An 18,241-nucleotide genomic window follows, 5' to 3' on the forward strand; every position below is an offset into this window, starting at 1 on the left:
CCATCCATCCATCCATCCATCCATCCATCCATCCATCCATCCATCCATCCATCCATCCATCCATCCATCCATCCATCCATCCATCCATCCATCCATCCATCCATCCATCCATCCATCCATCCATCCATCCATCCATCCATCCATCCATCCATCTATCTATCTATCTATCTATCTATCTATCTATCTATCTATCTATCTAAACAAAATAGACATGAAGCCTTTGGAAGCTGAGTTTAACTTTGTCATTTTGAAGTTTTATTTTTACTCCAAACATATTTTGAGGATGATTTGAAGTGGGTCTATAATGCATTGGAAAGCTCATGGCTAAGTATGTCCTATGCCAGGTACTTTTTTTTAAACTTTTTAAATTTCTGTCTACTTCCCAAAATCAAGTCCAGCATTCTATAGACTAACACCACCACATCTGGGTGACATAGTCCAGTGATGTCAACATGGCTACCCTTTAAATCCTTTACCTCAGTTTTATTGGCAAGCATCTCACCATCTTTGCCCAAGGATCCCCTAATACAGAGGTCCCCAACCTTTTGGTTACCAGGGACCGGTTTCGTGGAGAAAGGTTTTTCCATGGAACGGAGGGTGTATGGTTTTGTGTGCTGCCTGCATCCCACAGGTGGGGCTTTGCTTGTTTGTGCGAACCGGTTGCTGGCATGCTGTGGCTCGGTCCTGGTCCACGGACCGGGGGTTGAGGACCCCCCCCCCGCCCTAATACATCAATTCCCTCATCTGGGCATTATTTCCCACCCATCGTATCTCTAGGATTACCTCCTGGAACTTCGTATTTGTGATCTCATTTGCATACCCATCAGGAGGCCAAACCTTACCCTCCAAGGAGCAACTCAAACATCAGTGGTACATGAGGGCAATTTACCGAGATGCATCGCAGAACTGTAAACTGGAGAGTGCCTTGCGATTCCCTGTTAAGACAATAGAATAAAATAAAAACAACACAGGTTTGAATACACAGGATGGGGAACAAGGAGAACACACTCCTTTTCCTGCTATTTGAAGGCATTGCTACGAATGCCCCCAAATGGCATCATTTTCAATAAAGGTAGTCCTCGACTTACAGCGGTTCATTTAGTGACCGTTCCAAGTTGCAACAGCACTGAAAAAAAGTGACCTACGACCATTTTTCACACTTATGACCACTGCAGCATCCCCATGGTCACATGATCAAAATTCAGATGCTTGGCAACTGACTCATAATTATGACAGTTGCAGCATCCTGGGGTCACGCGATCCCCTTTTGCGACCTTCTGACAAGAAAATTCAATGGGCCAGTCAGATTCACTTAACAATGGTGATACTAACTTAACAACTGCAGTGATTCACTTAACAACTGTGGCAAGAAAGGTTCTAAAAAATTCACTTAACAACTGTCTCGCTTAGCAACAGAAATGTTGGGTTCAATTGTGTCCTAAGTCGAGGACTACCTGTGCCTCTAAAGGCAGATAATTTCCAACTCTGCCCTTTTCCCCCAGTCTCCTTCAATTCCATCTATATTTAGCCTGGAAGTAGCTATCAATCTCATACATAATATGGGTTAGAGCAGTGTTTCTCAACCTTGACAATTTTAAGGCATGTGGACTTCAACTCCCAGAATTCCACAGCCAGCATTGCTGGCTGTGGAATTCTGGGAATTGAAGTGCACATGCCTTAAAATTGTCAAGGTTGAGAAACACTGGGTTAGAGAAAACATCTTGCCCACCTCCTTCTTTCCCTATACTTTCTGTATTCAGTGGTAGTATTACCATTCACCCGGTTGTACATGTTGATAATTTTGCATTAATCATTGGTTGCCCGTTATACAGTCTGTTATCAAATTACATCACTTTCCTTTTAATAATACTTTAAACATTCCTCCAGAAATACTTCGGGCTAATACCTTCCTAATCACCTCTTGCCTAAATTTGCCTAAATTAACGTCTTCCTCTCTGATCTCACATTGCTCTACTCACATGCCCAAACCATGCCCTATTCTCATTACTCTGGTCATATAATAATAATAATAATAATAATAATAATAATAATAATAATAATAATAATAATAATAATAATAATAATAATAATAATAATAATAATAATAATAATAATAATAATAATAATAATAAAGTTGGAAGGGACCTTGGAGGTCATCGAGTCCAACCCCCTGCTCAGGCAGGAACCCTACACCATTTCAGACAAATGGCTGTCNACGTTTTCAGTGAAGAATTTGGCACTAATGTCCTTCCTAATTTATTATAACTGAGCCTGTAGCTAGGTTTTGATTCCCATGCAGCTTCACCAACTTTGTTAGTGCTTCTAATTTGTACCATTCTGATTTCTGCTATCTCACCTGGGCCAAAGTTGAGCCTGCAAACTGTATCAAAGCAGTGTGGGAAACCTGCCTTGTTACTCTCTGTGAAGTGCTACGCACTCCGATGACATGCTACATAAGCAAATGCACACATAAGTGCCAAACACCAAAAAGAAGAATGGATGTTCCTGTTTTCCTACGATAATTCTGTGTATTTAAAGACAGGCCGGGATCCAAAGAACTGTCAAATTATTTCGGTCAGGTCAGGATGCTTTAAACTTGTTTCTCTTGAATACCATTACTTCCTATGAAACTGTCACCTCTGTGAGGCAGTTCCAAGAAGAAGGAGTACTAACGGTATGTTTGTTGTAAAAACCCTACATCAACATATTCTTGCAAAACTAAAAAGTATTTCTCCCCTCCTTTCCTTTTACTCTCCAGAAAACCAGGAAGGGTCCCTTCTGAAACATTTCCCACAGCCTCTCTCCCTCGGTGGGCTGAAATACCATTAGCAGGCTGTCTGCAGCTTTCCCTCCTGTCTCCCAATGTTATGGCCACATACCATTACCATGCTTTTGGATAGCATAACAGCTTCAAAATAGTGTATGGTTTTCTGGAGTGCTCCAGCTGAAGAGAGGAGAGAAAGTGAAGCTCTCACAAGCTAGCATGCACCCCTGGCATGAAAGTCAGCAGCCGAGTGAAGCTTAGCCATCACCCTTTGCCCCGGGGCAGACTTCCATACTGCACCTTAAAAGAGCAGCGGCTTGTACACCAGTGAGCTCTTCTGCTGCGTCGTTGTTTATTGCAAAGATGTGATCCCCTGGCAGAAGCTTCCCATCAGCAGTGCTGCCTGCAAAACATGAGCCTTGTTAGCGAGATACTTGATACTTCCAGTCTGCAGCATCACCCCAAAACAAACAAATAAATGTGGGCTCATATATATGTGTATGTAAAGAGACTGAAGCCATATAAGATGACCTGGCATTGCTTGCTTACGATTTGGAAATTTGAATCCAAGTTATTGAAAGGATTCTTAATGGCACCAATCGAGAGGCCCACCCTGCCCTTGTCGGCAGCACTTCCTTTGTAGCAGAAGTAATGGCAGAAAGGATAGTCTCCTTCTCAATATAACCTGCCACAACATTTTGTTGTTCCAAATGCTGTTTTGTTGTCCCCTCCTGACTGATCCAAGGCATTCGAGGGCTGGCAACACCGGGATCTGCTTAGATTGACATCCCAGCAAGATCAAACTACCAGCTTCCCTCTGGCAAGGAACAGGTGAGAAAGCAATTGTGCCCAAAGTCCCTATTCTTTCCAAAATTCCAGATCCTGGACTCAGCCAGTTTTCTCTGTCTGGCTATGTATAGCTTGGGATAACATATGTCAGCGATAACATATAGCTTGACAACAACATATGTCAGCGATCAGCAAATTTTTAAGGTATCTTTCTTTTCAAAACCAGAACATTGTATTTCTCCAGACAATTTCCAACTCTGCCCTTTTCCTTCAGTCTCCCTCAGTTCCATTTATATTTAGCCTGGAAGTAGCTATCAATCTCATATAATATGTGTTAGAGAAAACATCTTGCCCACCTCCTCCTTTCCCTAAACTTTCTGTATGCAGTGGCACTATTACATGTATGTTGTACATGTTGGTACTTTTGCATTAATCATTTGATGCTCCCCCCCCATCTACAGTCTATTATCAAATTATATCACTTTAAATGTTCCTCCAGAAATACTTTGGGCCTGGACTCAGCCAGTTTTCTCTATCTGGCTATGTATAGCTTGGGATAACATATGTCAGCGATAACATATAGCTTGACAACAACATATGTCAGTGATCAGCAAATTTTTAAGGCATCTTTTTCCTCCCCAAAACCAGAGCTTTGTATTTCTCCAGACAATTTCCAACATCAGGAAAATATGAGAAGGGAAAGCTGTTTTCTACCTGCAGCAACTGATGTGATAAAAAGGGGGAAATTATGAGAAACTTCAATGCCATAATGTCCAAGTAGAACATCTTTTTGAACTTCCACTGTGAGTTTGACATGACTTGCAGGTTGCCTACTGCCATCTGACAGTGATCCTCTCCCTCTGCAAATTTAGGGTGGAAAAAAGCCAGTTAAAAAAAGGTATCCAGTGCTTCAAATTTCCTGAAATCTCAGCATTTGCTTTTGAGATATTTTTACATCAGTGCATACCTACTGAGAAAAACAAAACATACTGTAAGCCAGTAAACAAGAAAGACGCTCTGATATATATTGTGAGTGGAGTGTTTATTGTCAGACATGTAAAGTGGAAAGAAACAGTCTGATAAATATTTTAAATAGTACTGGGCAGCTCCAGAAAAGATACCCATAAACCTGAAAAGTAATATGGATGCTCAGTCTTTGTTCTCTCTCTATATGGAGGGATCTTGACTAATATATGTGAGGGTTGGCCTCAGCTAATCCTGTTATTATTGTCATTTCTGTTTCTCTATTACTCTAATGTTTCTCTGTGTTCTTTTTCTCGGTTCTGAATGTTTGTTATATTATATATCATTGCATCACATTTCTATTCCGTTGTTTTCGTGTTTCTACAAATTGTAAGACAGCAAGAGTGGCTAGGCAGCCCTATGAATCTAACAAATAAATAAATGTAAGCATGCACATTTAAACCTAGAGGACATATTTAGATCTTACAGTTTAGCTGGATTTTCATATGTTCAGCCAAGAGGCTGTGCATGGGCAGCTCTTTGTGTATAAGGTCACTATGAGAGTGGAATAGTTACACAATGGAGTGCCTAACCAAGTGGAAAATCCATGTGGACGTGAAGTGAACATGAATAGGCTTGATGTTCTGTTATGGACTAGTGCTGAAATGTTGACTTGCTTTGAAGATAACGATTCTACAGTTTGGAACAACTCTGTAAAAATTTGAGCTTCATCTATCTCGGTCAAAAAAGGAATTACAGTAAATACTACCCAGAAATAAACCAAGCTTAAGATAGCATTTACAGTGATCGATAGTGCATCATAAATCCAAATTAGTGGGCTTGCATCTCCTAGACCAGGACAGAAGCATTGCTGCCTTCATGATATCTACCACAAAAAAGCCACAAGATTTCCAAAGTCACCCCAAAGCAAAGGATTCGTATTGGCCATCAGAAAATTGACAACATTTATATTAAGTCAAAATTAAGGTATTTTGTTTCTAACAGATTTGTCCTGCAGTGCAAAAAACAGGAAAATATTTGTCAATGGTTTTCAATGATACTTCCTGAGCACCGTGATGTTCAAAGTTTGGAATGGCATTTGAGCATTTTGTGTTTCGGCAAGCACGATGAAGTGGTCTCTGTAATCCTGAGAAAGTTGGTCTCAGGTTCCTTGGAAGATTACTGGGGATTTTTTTCATGGAAAAAGGTGTATAATGCTGCATCAGTGTCCCTCTAGCACAGCTTGCCTACTGATTACAGCAGCCTAAAGTCATTCCCTGCAATGCGCATCTGGCAAAAAAAAAAAATCATTACAGGAGGTTGATTCCAGACCACAGGATGATACTTCATTTTCACAGGTAGCCAGAGGTGGTAAGCCTAAATCCAAGCTATTTTTTCCATGCTAAAGTTTTGTTCTGCTCTAAACAGATTTAAAAAAAAAATGGCGAGACACAAGAAAAAGTGTTCTAACCTATTTTGTGCTACAGGGGTGTCCAAAATTGAGATGAAGGTCACAACCATACAATCAAAGCCCCGCTCCTTTTTCTGTGTATTGCGATGCATGAGTAAGTTGTGACATGTGTGATATATGATATAGGCGTAAGTTTTTCTGCAGAGAGAATATCATTCTGCTACCTGACTTTCCCATACGTGCTGAACCATGTGACTCTGAGAATTGCTTTCAAGACATGGTGGAAGGCTGGTAAATATTAACAAAAGCTCCTAGAATGGCAATGGGGTCACTTTGTTTTACTAAAACCCAAATTTGCAATCCCCCCCAACATCTGGAGAAGCTAACAAAGACTCAAGCTTTTTGGGGGGGGGCAATTCTTTGACTTTTTTTCTCTAAGATTGCCCTGTCAATTGTTTGATAATGGCAGAGTTTCCCACCAACTGTTCAGTGGGAAATCAAATCAAAGAGGCATGTTAAGCCTCCACAAACTCTGGACATGCTTAGCTAAAAAACAAAACAAAAAAAGTGGGAAATGCAGTTCAATTGCCATCTTGTCCTCTCTGATGATGCAATTACTTCACCGCCCTGCTCTTTTCTTGCTGTCAGAAAATAAATAAATGAATAAAAATGTAGCTGCAAAATGGAGGTCAGGAACCCTTGCTCCCCGATGTTTGCTCAAGCATTGCCTGATAAATTCACCATAATAGTTGGCTAGAAAGGGTGTCAATCATCCTAACTCTAAATTTCTTCCTCCCCTCCTGCTTAAATTTGTACATGGTCTTTCTTTTTCAGACTGCTGTGAAACAATACTACAAATAACTTTCAGTTCTGCTTTATTTTCCCCTTTTGGCTTTAATTATTTAAATACTGGTATCCCACATTTGTAGTTAAGGGGTAAGACTTTGACCAGGCACTAGAAGCTAATGCCAACATTGATATGTTTTCTTTGTACCTGGGATGCCACAGAGATCATATTGATATGCTACAACAATTGCCGTCTTGGAACTATCATATACAGAGTACATAGTATAGTCCAAAAGTTTGCTACGGTATTTTACTTGACCTAGGAGATAGGAAAAGGATCAGCCTAAGCAACATAAGCCTTCTTCACTGCAAAACAGCTGAGCTTTGGGTGGCAAGACCAGATCTAGGCAAAACTGAGAAGCTACTTCATGGCATCTCATACACAATGGAAGCACTCTACCATTCCATCTAATAATATTATATTAAAATACATACCTGCCTAAATTAATCCGTGATCGACGTAGCCATTTTGCTACCATCTGCTCTATCCTGCGTGCTTTGCGTCTTTCTAGATCTTCCATTTTCCTAAGGCAAGAGAAAAACATTTTATGTATTTATTTACTAAATTTATTGAGTTATTCAGCCAACTCCCAGCAACTCTCCTCCTCCTCCTCCAACTAGAAGCCCTCCAATTTATATGGCTGGAATAAAGTCTGTCAAATACTCATGCTTAAATTACTTAGAAAAGCACATCCAAAATTCTATTAAATAACATAATTTATTAGACATAACAGTGTACTTAGAGAGTCATATAGAAAAAAGTCCTCTTGAGTTAATATTCTCAGATAACTTTCCAGCCTAAATATGTATGTTTTTCTTAATACTGAAAGCCGAAGGGTGGACGGAGTTTTTATTAATTTATTAAAAATAGTTTGTATTAGTTTCATCAGACGTGTCTTTTCATCCACAGTTCAGATCTCTTATATACATCTTTGTAGTTAGTTTAGATAATGCAGAAAATAAGCTTCAAATTATGTTTAAAGTGTTTAAATCCATATTTTAAACAATTTAAACATAATTTGAAGCTTGTTTTCTGCATTATCTAAACTAATTTATATAGGTATAAGGGACGAACTGGGGCAGAGGCAGGAGGGGGGAGTGGGAACAAATCTTTTTCTAAGAAATGTCTCAACTTAAAGAACCATTATATCTACAAAACATGGGAACTCAACTGCAGTGTTCACATCAGTCTTCCCTAACCTGGTACCATCCAAATGTGTCTTTAACTTCAACTTTCATAAATTCTCAGTCAGCATGACATTTGCACAAAAACTTCTGAAAGTCACCATCATACAGGGAGGACCCTTCATTGGAGAAAATGCACGAATTTATGAAGAACATGGAAGCCACCTGAAATTGGGTCTGATTATATGTTTATTCATTCAATCTTACTGATTCAGACTAGCAAAACCTGTTCAGAGCCTCAGGCAGAAAATGTGTTTTTCAGCCCAACTTCTAATTTGATCAGGGAACTGAAAACACACAGAGCATGTGCTCTTCATTGATTGGTGTTCCTTAATTCCATCGGCAGGAGCAATACTTCAGAAAAAGTTCCTGGGATTATTATACAGTCTTTCTCTCCAGCAAACTACCTGCATGGTAATGTTTATCAGCTAGATATCTTTTGGTTCAGATCTCACTTCTGTGTGGTTCCATTGCCTGGTCTTAGGGAGTAGTCAGATGGTTAGAAATAGTCAACTCCTTCTTCCTATTAATACAAAGATTCCTTTTAATACAAAACTGTCAAAGTGCCTTAGCATAATCTACCTTCTGTTTGTCCCTTCCTTATAGAAATCTTTAAAAGGGAGATAATGCATTTATAGAGAGCCTGTTTGGTCTAGTGGTTGAGGTGCCGGAACAGCAGTAGGGACACCTGTGTTTTAGTTCTTCTCTTAGCCAGTTGTATGGCTTTGGGTCAGTTTGGGTCTTTCTCAGCCATATGAAGAAGGCAATTGTAAAACACTTCCAAAAATACAGCATTGCCAAGAAAAACCTGCAGGGACTTGTCTATTAGTCACTGGGAGTTGAGACTTAGTCTCGCATCTCCAATATATATCACTATATAATAAGTGCATAAGTACAGAGATTACTGATAAGACAGATGGGAATATTCATTGCTTAATTGAGAATTTCAGGTTAAAGACAATACGGGTCTTTTTAACTCATTATCTTTTCTATGCCATTTTCAGATTCATTTGTTTAATGTTGTTTATTACTATTTAATGTATCTACAGAGAGCCAGTTTGGTGTTGTGGTTAAGGAATCAGGATAGAAACCGGGAGACTGTTAAATTCTAGTACTGCCATGGTCACAAAGCCATACACACACACACGCACACACACAAGTCTTTGAAAAGCCATTTTGATATAGTGGTTAAGGTATCAGGGTAGAAACTAGGAGACCATGACTTCTATTCCTGCCTTAGGCACAAAACAGCTGGGTGACCTTGGGTTGGTCAATCTGGGAAGGAAGGAAAACAATGGGAAACCACTTCTGAAAAACTTATCCAGAAAATTGCAGAGACTTATCCAGGCAGTCTCTGAGAATTAGACCCGACTGAATGTGTGTGTGTGTGTGTATTTCTATACACATATATAGAAAGGCAGCTATTTAACATTAAATTGCTATCTTGTGGGAAGAGGATAAATTTGTACCTACTCAATAATTTTTATATTATACATATACAGTAGAAAATGCAAAAACCACAACTCTTCTACCCATTTCAGTTCACATTTTATGGGAGGAAGGTAGCCTTCTAAGTACAGTACTTTGAAATTCCATCAGTCCCCCAAATTGTAGTGAATGCACTAGAAAGAATACCAATCCAGAAGGTTTACTGCAACAAAGACACCACCTTCAATAGAGATTAGGCATTTTGTGAAGCCAGCCTACATATTCCACTGAAATAATAAAAAGCACAACTGTTTTAGATCAAAGTTGAATCCGACAGTTAAAAGCTGCTGCCTAGCATCCTTTGATAATAACCCTGTTATTATTATTTGATAATAATCCTGTCTAGGAGTCTCAACCCTTGAATTTTAGGCTTCAAACCTCAGATCGGTGATGGCATCACATCTGAAAGCAACCCAGACATAGCTGTTCCTTCTCCATCTGGAAGAAGGTGGTTGTCTGAGTTCACCATATATGCCACAACACAGCTCTTTTAAGTTCCCAGCAAGTTTATTTGTCGCTCTAAGCAAAGAGTTTTAAAAGTACTAATTGGACATTTGTACAGACGTTTCATGAAAGCGAAAGTTTTGCAGAGAACAAGAACGTAGTGGCAAATGATTGTGGGACAAAATGTCTGTTCTCTTTCTCCATAATTATTATATTCATCAAATCTTTTTTTCTGGAAAAGGTGAATAGCATTCTTTCTAGGATGCTTTGCAAAAGAGAACAAATGCAGGGTTAATGGCAATTCTCTCTCTGTTTCTATCTCCCTCTCTCCTCCCCCAATCCAGGACATAATGGCATGGAAACAACCCAACTGCTGCTTTGGAAACTCTAATTAGAAAAGTTGGCTGAATGGAGAATAGTTTAAAAATGCTAGTCATGACCTTGCAAAAAAAAAAAAGCTGTCATTAAGAAAGCAGAAAAGACAACATTCAAGTCTGATTCAGAGAGCTCATTTCACCAAAACACTATTTTCTAAAATCCCATTGAAGTAGATGGGTGTTTAGTCATATTTTCACTCAACAAGTCATCAGGAACCAAGGTGGATGCCTGCCCAAAAATGACTCCGCTGATGGAATAGTGGCAATGCCTCTAAGACAGTCTTTATTCATTAGGTGTTCTACAGACATGTTCCCGTAATCCTCTTGCCAGTGCTGCCAATACCCGTTTTAGATCTTATTTCTAATAAATTATATTATTTAATAAACATTCTGGTCTTGGTCGTATCACCATTTGGAACAAGAATGGTAAGCATGATGGACAGGGTCCTTCAATAAAATGCATCGGTATCCATGGTTTCACTTGAGATTCTTTTTGAAGCATGCCATTGCAATGGAATTATTGAAAAAAATACCATTCTAAATAAGATTACTGAGATAAATAAAATTCTACAATAGAGATCATGCATTTTATAGAACAGATTAGCTTCTATCCATTAATGTACACTCAAACGAAATATGAAGCAGGCACAGCAGCGCCTGCATTTTCTGTGTCGCATGAGAAAAGCACATCTTCCTTCTCCTGTCCTTCCTTCTCACTTTCCATAGAGGGACGATCGAGAGCCTCCTGTCATACAGCATCAGAGTCTGGTTTAGAAGCATCACTGCTTGACAGGAAGGCGGTGCAGAGAGTGGTGATGGCAGAAAAGATTATTGGCAGTTCCCTCCCTTCCATCCAGGACATAGCACATAAGCGTTGCTTGAGCAGGGTCCGCAAGATTATTTGGGACATTACACATCCTCTTCACGACCTGTTTTCCTTGTTACCTTCTGGGAGGAGGCTCCGTGGTATCCGAAGCAGAACATCCAGATTCAGTCACAGTTTTGTTCCATACAGTATTAACCTTGTGAACTCTAAAGCTTCCTCCTCTCATTATGTATTGAAGATGGACGGTGATTAATATTTATGTTACTTATATGTAAGGGTGTAGGTCTATACATATGTTGTATATAGTATGTTTTAAACATGTGTTGTGTATGTGTACAGTTTGAGAGCAAGCAACTAAATTTCATTTTTAATGTGTGCCATTGCGCCCACAGTAAAAAATGACAATAAAGGTTATCTATCTGTCTAGTATCATTTGTAAGCCTTTTTTAAAAAAAATGACAATTCATTTCAGTTATGCATTGCCACTCTGATGTTTTAATGACTCTGAGATTATTTTAGTAATTAACTCTGCCCCCCCCCACTTTAGACTATTGCTTTATTTCATTGGTAAAATATATTTGTTTACAGTGAAAGTTCATCACACCAATAAGGGCCCATTTAGAAGGGAAAGAGAAACACAATGAAGATATAAATCATATGAACATAACCATTAGTATGACTATAATTACTGAAACTAAGGATACTGTTGCTGAGCACAGGACGCTCATGAGATATCCCCAAGGCATTTTATACAGAATAGAAATTCAGGACATGGAGAAACCATATCAACATTCTTATTTCTAAGTTTCTCAGTGACAGGAGAAAATCAGACACCGAGGCAATGGAAGAACTGTGCAAATCAAAGTCGAAAAATCCAGCAGGCTTAATTGATTTAGGGGACTTGCACTAACTCTTTCTGGTTGTTCCTATCCTGACATAGTTGTAACAGATGGGAAAGAAAACCAGACTGACCTTGCCATTTGGGACAATGAAATCAGAGTGCCTGTTGGCTGCAGACTTGACATATTGCATGATTCAGAGATATGGAAATCACTCAATATTAGTGGTTAGGGAGAGGATACTTGATCTTCCTGTTTGAACACCATAACGGCAGGCTGCTTGTTTTTGCTGTGATGTTATAACTAATATATTTTTTGACTTGTGGTTTCATGAGGCATTGAACTCACTGTGTTCTAACTGGAGTTTTATTTTGTGATAAATGAACCCGCTCTGCCTTTCAACCAAAGCAAGTGCTCAAGGCCACTAATGACAATAACATTATTTTTTTTCCTACACATACACAATATCACTGAAACCCACTGAATTCAATAGCCGAACTAGCTTATCCATCAGTGAGAAAAAAGCAGCAGTGAAGGCAGCCTTTGAGTAAGTTAGAGATTAATAATGCACAGCTCAAAAGTTACCCAGTGCTTAGAGAGAATATGTTCAAGAATATTTGGCTGTCTAACAGGCAAAAATTTCAAAACAAAGGCTCAAACCAAAGAACATTGAACACAGGTCTAATCCAGGTAGAGCTTTGTCCCACAGGGTGATTAGTTTATCATCTGTGTTTTGTCTCTAATTCTATTGCTGACACTCTCCCACATGCTCAGTCCAAACATTACACAAGATAGCCATGAGATATATTTGTTGTCAGAAGCATGGAGAAATTGCTGTTTTACACACAGATTTGTATCTGCCTTTAGGCTTAATGACATCCTCTTAGGATGGCAGAAAGGTAATGAGATGCTTGGGAGCTGAGCATCCTGTCCATGAAATTTTTTCATGGCAATAGTATGCATAGTTTATCCTTGCCTTCTGCATTGTTTTTCTACTTCTGCGTCTTACTTGGACCTAAGGCATTTTTTAAACACTCCCTCACTCCAGTACTACCTGCAAAGGAATTTAGAGTGGGTCTTGGTAAGATATGAGTGGGCCATTAAGCAGGGATTTGGAAAAGAGATTTTCCAATCCTGAGACAGAGGGAAATATGAGATGGAAATTCAAAACGAACCTGCCTTGATTTTGTTCACTTTAAGATGGGATTGAGGAAAAGTTGAACAGGATTCAAGATTTTGATATTCCACCTGACTACAATAAAGAGCATTCTCGGAATCTCTGCTGTGCCCATCACTTGACTTGAAAGGACCAAACCAGAGCTAATTCTGCTAGCTTCCAAACACTGACAAGGATAGTTGGGTGCTGATAGGCTGGGTAAAATCCCAAAGAAGGAACCAGAACCGAAGCAGTACCCATTAAATGCATGCTCAGAGTGAAATAATAGTGAGTGTCCTTTCTACACTTCTCTAGTGTTGCTGAACAATTCTATTTTGGCTAGTGATTAAGAGGCTATTTATCAACTGTTTTCAAGGAGCACATAACACCACTCTTCCCAGACGGGTTATCTTAAAGCTGTGATAAGGAGGCCACATTTCTATTAATGGTATATATGTACAGGCACCAGCATTTTCCTGGGAGAAGTCCCAGGAAAGTTTGGCACCAGTGGCCCCTTTCAAATCTAGAGCAGGGCATGGGAATTCAGTCACTGCAGCTTCTACAACATGCAAAAAGCACATAATGCAGTCAAATAGGCAAGTACAGGATGTTAAGCTCTTGGGAGTATTTACACCAAGCCTGTCAATCACAGAAGCTGATCTGTACACTCCTATTTCCCTCGGTGTCTGTAGAAAGTGATGAGTAGCGATAGGCAGAGAAATTATTCTGCATTTTATTACTTCTAGTGCTAATTTCAGTTTGATTAACAGCAGTCTGTGGTAGAACTTTGAGGACACAATTGGAATGAAATCTTCATTGCTGGAGTGGGATATTCTTACACTTATTTAATTGTAAAGTGGCCCAGCATTGTGTATCTCCAAATCATTCATCCTACAATTATCTTTCCTGGAGTCTGCAATCCTCTGGGCTTTCCATACTCAGTTAAATCCCAATGGAAGGCAAGGTGAGACTATTTTTACTGCTGTATTATCGCTGAGGAACTCTTAACAAATTTGCCCAATAATCTTTTGTTCTCCAGGAGAAATCCAGAAAAAGGATCCACTCAATTTCTCTGTTTGGGAATTGGGGGGAAAGTTTGAACAGGCAATTTGGGCAGGGAGAAGACTCAATAAAAACCACCGGAGGAAAATCATGAGGTTGCATCTTAGTTTCAGATTTTGGTGTTTTCAGATCAACTTCCAGAAGGCTCAGTAGTTTCAAACTTGGCTGAAGATTTCATTTCCATGTTTATATTGCAGAGCCAACTGGAGGAGGAGGAGGAGGAGGAGGAGGCATTTCTTGGGGGCAGAATGGCAAGCTAGGAAGGGTCCCTGCCTACTTCTTGAAATATGAAATTAAACTCCTTCTAGCTGGATATTTACTAGATAGGTGAAGCCAGTCTTTCCATGGAATCTATTTGATTCTAAGAACTTTAGGGTGGCATGGAATACATAACTCAAGCATATGATAAGTACTTTTTATGTTTTCTTTTTTTCCCTTCTCTTTGACAACGCATGCATCTCCATCCCTTTTACTTCCTTTGTGCTTTGCTCCTATTTTTCCTCTTTTTTGTTATTAATTAAAAGGCAATAAAAAAGCAAGTAACTGCATACACTCACTCACTCACCGTATTGAATGTAAACAACACCCTTCAAAAAAGCAGCTGCAGAATGTTTTGGGAAAAAGCGAGAGAGAAAGGGGGCAGTGAACGACTCCATAACAACTTCTGTCTTAGAGGAGAAGATAATACTTATATGACTTTATCGCCATCAAGTATGACAGCTGACCATTTTCTAGGCTTCCTTCAGGTTGCTGGATCGAACATTTCACATCTCAAAACAGCAGGCTTAATTAGCCAGTGGTATCGTAGGGAATACAATTCTATGGGGGACAAATATCACATCAATTAAAAACCAGGATCCACGAACACCAGCTGCCAGTCAAACGCCACGATCCCAAATGCTTAATCTCTACCCACGCCAACATCAAAGAACACCAGTTCAATTGGAGCAACACCAAAATCATCAGCCACGCTGCCACCCGCCACACCCGAGAGTTCGTTGAAGCCTGGCACTCCACAAGCAATTCCATCAACAGACACATCGACCTACAACCAACCTACCAACCCCTCAGAATCCAAATCAACCACACAGCCAACCAGAGACAGCACAGATCCTCAACCAACCCACGCAAGCCCTCCCCCACCAGCAGTTCACCTCCCAATGACCCTCACCTGATGTAACCTCCCCATCACAAGACCCATCACAAGCCTGTTACTGATGACTCCCACCTGACCCATCACAAGACCCTCACTTGACACACCCACACCTGAAGCCCTTACAAACAGAAGAACACTGACACCGACATTCCTTAAACTCCGCTGAAGATGTTACCTAGCCTGGTAAGGAAACGTTCGAAACCAACCCACAAGCTCGTAGAACGAATCTTCACCCTCATCCTATACCTGAGTTTCAGAGTTTTGCCACTGTTGAAAACTGAAAAGCTTTTTTCCTGAATCTACTTTACAAAAGCACCAACAAGGTTTGCCATGGGCTGAGTCTTGCAACGGACTCTTGGAAATAAATGTACGATCACATTGAGTGAATCTGAGAACAGAATGCTGTTGCATAAATTCTCATTGTCTGTCAGGTGCCCTTTCGTTCCTGTTGAACTGGGAGGTCTAAAAACAAGCATCTATTACAAAAAGATTATAAGACTGTTGTGTGTTTCCCCTGCTATGATTCTTTAACTAGTTAGCTATTAATTTCTCACACTGAATTACCAGCAAGTTGCATGGACAATCAAAGAATTCCAATTAAGTGATGGATGGGAATGTTATGGTTTCTTCCAGCACAATGTGTAAAGTTCTTAATGTGCAACGACAGAAAAAACAGAAGGTTTTTGATTCAGGGATTTTTTTTTAAAGCAAAGAGAAGAAAGCAAAACTGATAGTGACATTGAGCTGAACAGAAGGGCTTGGAGAGTTCAAAAATAGGCATCTGAATTGTCCTTCCTACCTTTCCTCCCTTCCTTTTCCCCTCTTTATTATTTTTTTTTATAAATAACTCAAGGCAGAAAACATACATAATACTCCTTCTGGCTCCTATTTTCCCTACAAGAACCCTGCCAGGGCTGAGCCCAATGTTTCACAACATTGGGCTGAGGCAGAATGACTGGCCCAAGTTCACCCAGCTGGATTTCATATCTAAGGCAGGACTAAAACTCATAGTATCTTGGCTTTTAGACTTACAACCACTTCATTAAACTGGCCCCTTCCCCTCCCCTCCCCTCCCCTCCCCTCTTTCTCATTCTAAAGACCCATCTTAACAGCTAAACAACAGGCAAGAGTAGCACAATTTTTTTCCCTATTGCGCATACTCATGTCATCTGAAGCTTGGGACCAAATTAACAAATAGATCAGTCAAAATAAAGGTAAATTCATCTTTGCCTAATCTCATCAATCGAGCATATGTGGGAGAAATGAGGGAAGAGATAACATTCCAATGTACATGTCTATGGAGATTCTCAGTCTTCCAGGTCATGGTTGTCCCAAAGGTGCTTTTTCAGGAGGCGACTGGACTTCCTTTGAAGATGTTTTCTTTGAAGATGTTTTGCTTCTCATCCAAGAAACTTCTTCAGCTCTGACTGGATGGTGGGGAATGGAAGGATTTACACTCCTTGCAGACAGCTGATCATTTGCGTTCTTTTAGAGAGTCGCTGAAGCCATTTGGAGATTTACCTGTGTCCTCAAGGCCACCTGAGTAGTGCAAATGTGTGTGGAGCCTTCTTGGCTGCAGGATGTCTTCTGCCCTGTGTCCCTTCACTGTTGAAGAACAGGCGCGGGCTGTTGGGGGTGAGTCTGCGTTGTCTGCATCTCAAACTGAAGTGCAAATGGTTCCTGTAGTCTGCAACATTTTCTGGAAATCCATTCATACTCCCGCATCATTCGAATGGTGTTCATCCCAAAGTGCACGGCTAAATGTCTATTGGGATTCCAATGTAGAAAACACATTCATATTCTTGTAAAAAGAAAAAAAAATGGCTGAGCTCCTTTGAGATGTTTCTGAGGCCAAAGCTAGATTACAGCACACAATCCAAGCAAATTGCTGAATCAAGTGCATTCTCCTGAGGTGAGAGCTCAGCATTTCAGAGAATATTGATCATTCCATCACAGCCTTTCCAAAACTCTTGTGGTTAAAAGATAGGATAGCTTGTGTTTGTTTGTCTCCCCCAGGATGAAGTTACTTAAAGTCAGAAAAGCACAATGTTGCTGCAAGAATAGCTATTCATAAACTTTTTCCTCTAACAGAAAATGTGAATGTCCAAGGTCAACTAGAACAATGAGCTCCAGACTCCTTGACAGGACAGAAATCTGTGTACACCTGGAGGGGGCAGGTATAAAAAAGAAAGGGAGAAGGGCAACAGCCAAACATTGATCTTCCCAAGAAGAATTATACAAAAATAAATGCAGGGCAGCAATGAAAGAAGGGTTACCGGATCTGGGGTTTATGACTGTTACAAGGTACAAGTGCTATATCATAGCATTATATGCCATTTTGCTGCTTTTTAGCAGTTGTCCAGAATTTTGCAGCCCAGACTGGTACCCCTTATCAGATTTAGGTGGTGGTGGAGAGGAAGAGAACAGGCTAGTCTTTGCCACCCTGAAAGACAGTTTCCTAGACTTTGTGGACAGAAGCAAGTGAACAATGCTGCTCAAATTGTATGCTTAATCATATAGGTCTGCTCCCAGCATGCCTACATAATTGCTTTTTAGTGGGTCTGAATCTTGTGTAAATAAGCACATCCAATAAATCTTAGTAATCTCCAAAGACACAGTTGGAGCTGTGGAAAAATCAAGTTTGCAATTAAAGCTAGAGGAGGGGGGAAAAAAAGAGGAGGAAACAAATATATTGATTCCAACAATGTGCCAAAACTTACCCGTTTGTTCTTAATGTCAGCTTTAATCCAGCCAAACCACTCATATGTTTTGCATTTTAGGAACTCCCAGTTCAGTTTATAGCTCTGCTGCTGAACAGAGGAGACATCAGCCCATTTGCCCTTCAACCTGTGGAGAAAGATGAGCACAAAGTGAGGGCAGGGTTTTCCAGCAGCGCATAGTTTAAGGATGATTCCTTCCATTTATGTTTTTGGAT

General features: G+C 40.0%; 1 protein-coding gene across 1 annotated transcript in view; it reads right to left on the reverse strand.

The window, feature by feature from the left end:
* The window catches only part of FRMPD1 (FERM and PDZ domain containing 1), a 40,697-nt gene extending 22,661 nt beyond the window's left edge, over positions 1-18,036 (reverse strand). Inside the window, exons 1-5 of the mRNA XM_029284398.1 lie at positions 18,027-18,036; positions 7,209-7,298; positions 4,268-4,413; positions 3,065-3,167; positions 890-935 (exon numbers count right to left, since the gene is read on the reverse strand). Coding sequence (XP_029140231.1) covers positions 890-935; positions 3,065-3,167; positions 4,268-4,413; positions 7,209-7,294 — 381 coding nt within the window. The 5' untranslated portion in view covers positions 7,295-7,298; positions 18,027-18,036. The remainder of the gene's footprint in view (positions 1-889; positions 936-3,064; positions 3,168-4,267; positions 4,414-7,208; positions 7,299-18,026) is intronic.
* Between the last annotated feature and the right edge of the window lie 205 nt (positions 18,037-18,241).

Source organism: Protobothrops mucrosquamatus, unplaced genomic scaffold (genome assembly GCF_001527695.2).
Source record: "Protobothrops mucrosquamatus isolate PMUCROS unplaced genomic scaffold, P.Mucros_1.0 scaffold_126, whole genome shotgun sequence".
Lineage (NCBI taxonomy): Eukaryota > Metazoa > Chordata > Lepidosauria > Squamata > Viperidae > Protobothrops > Protobothrops mucrosquamatus.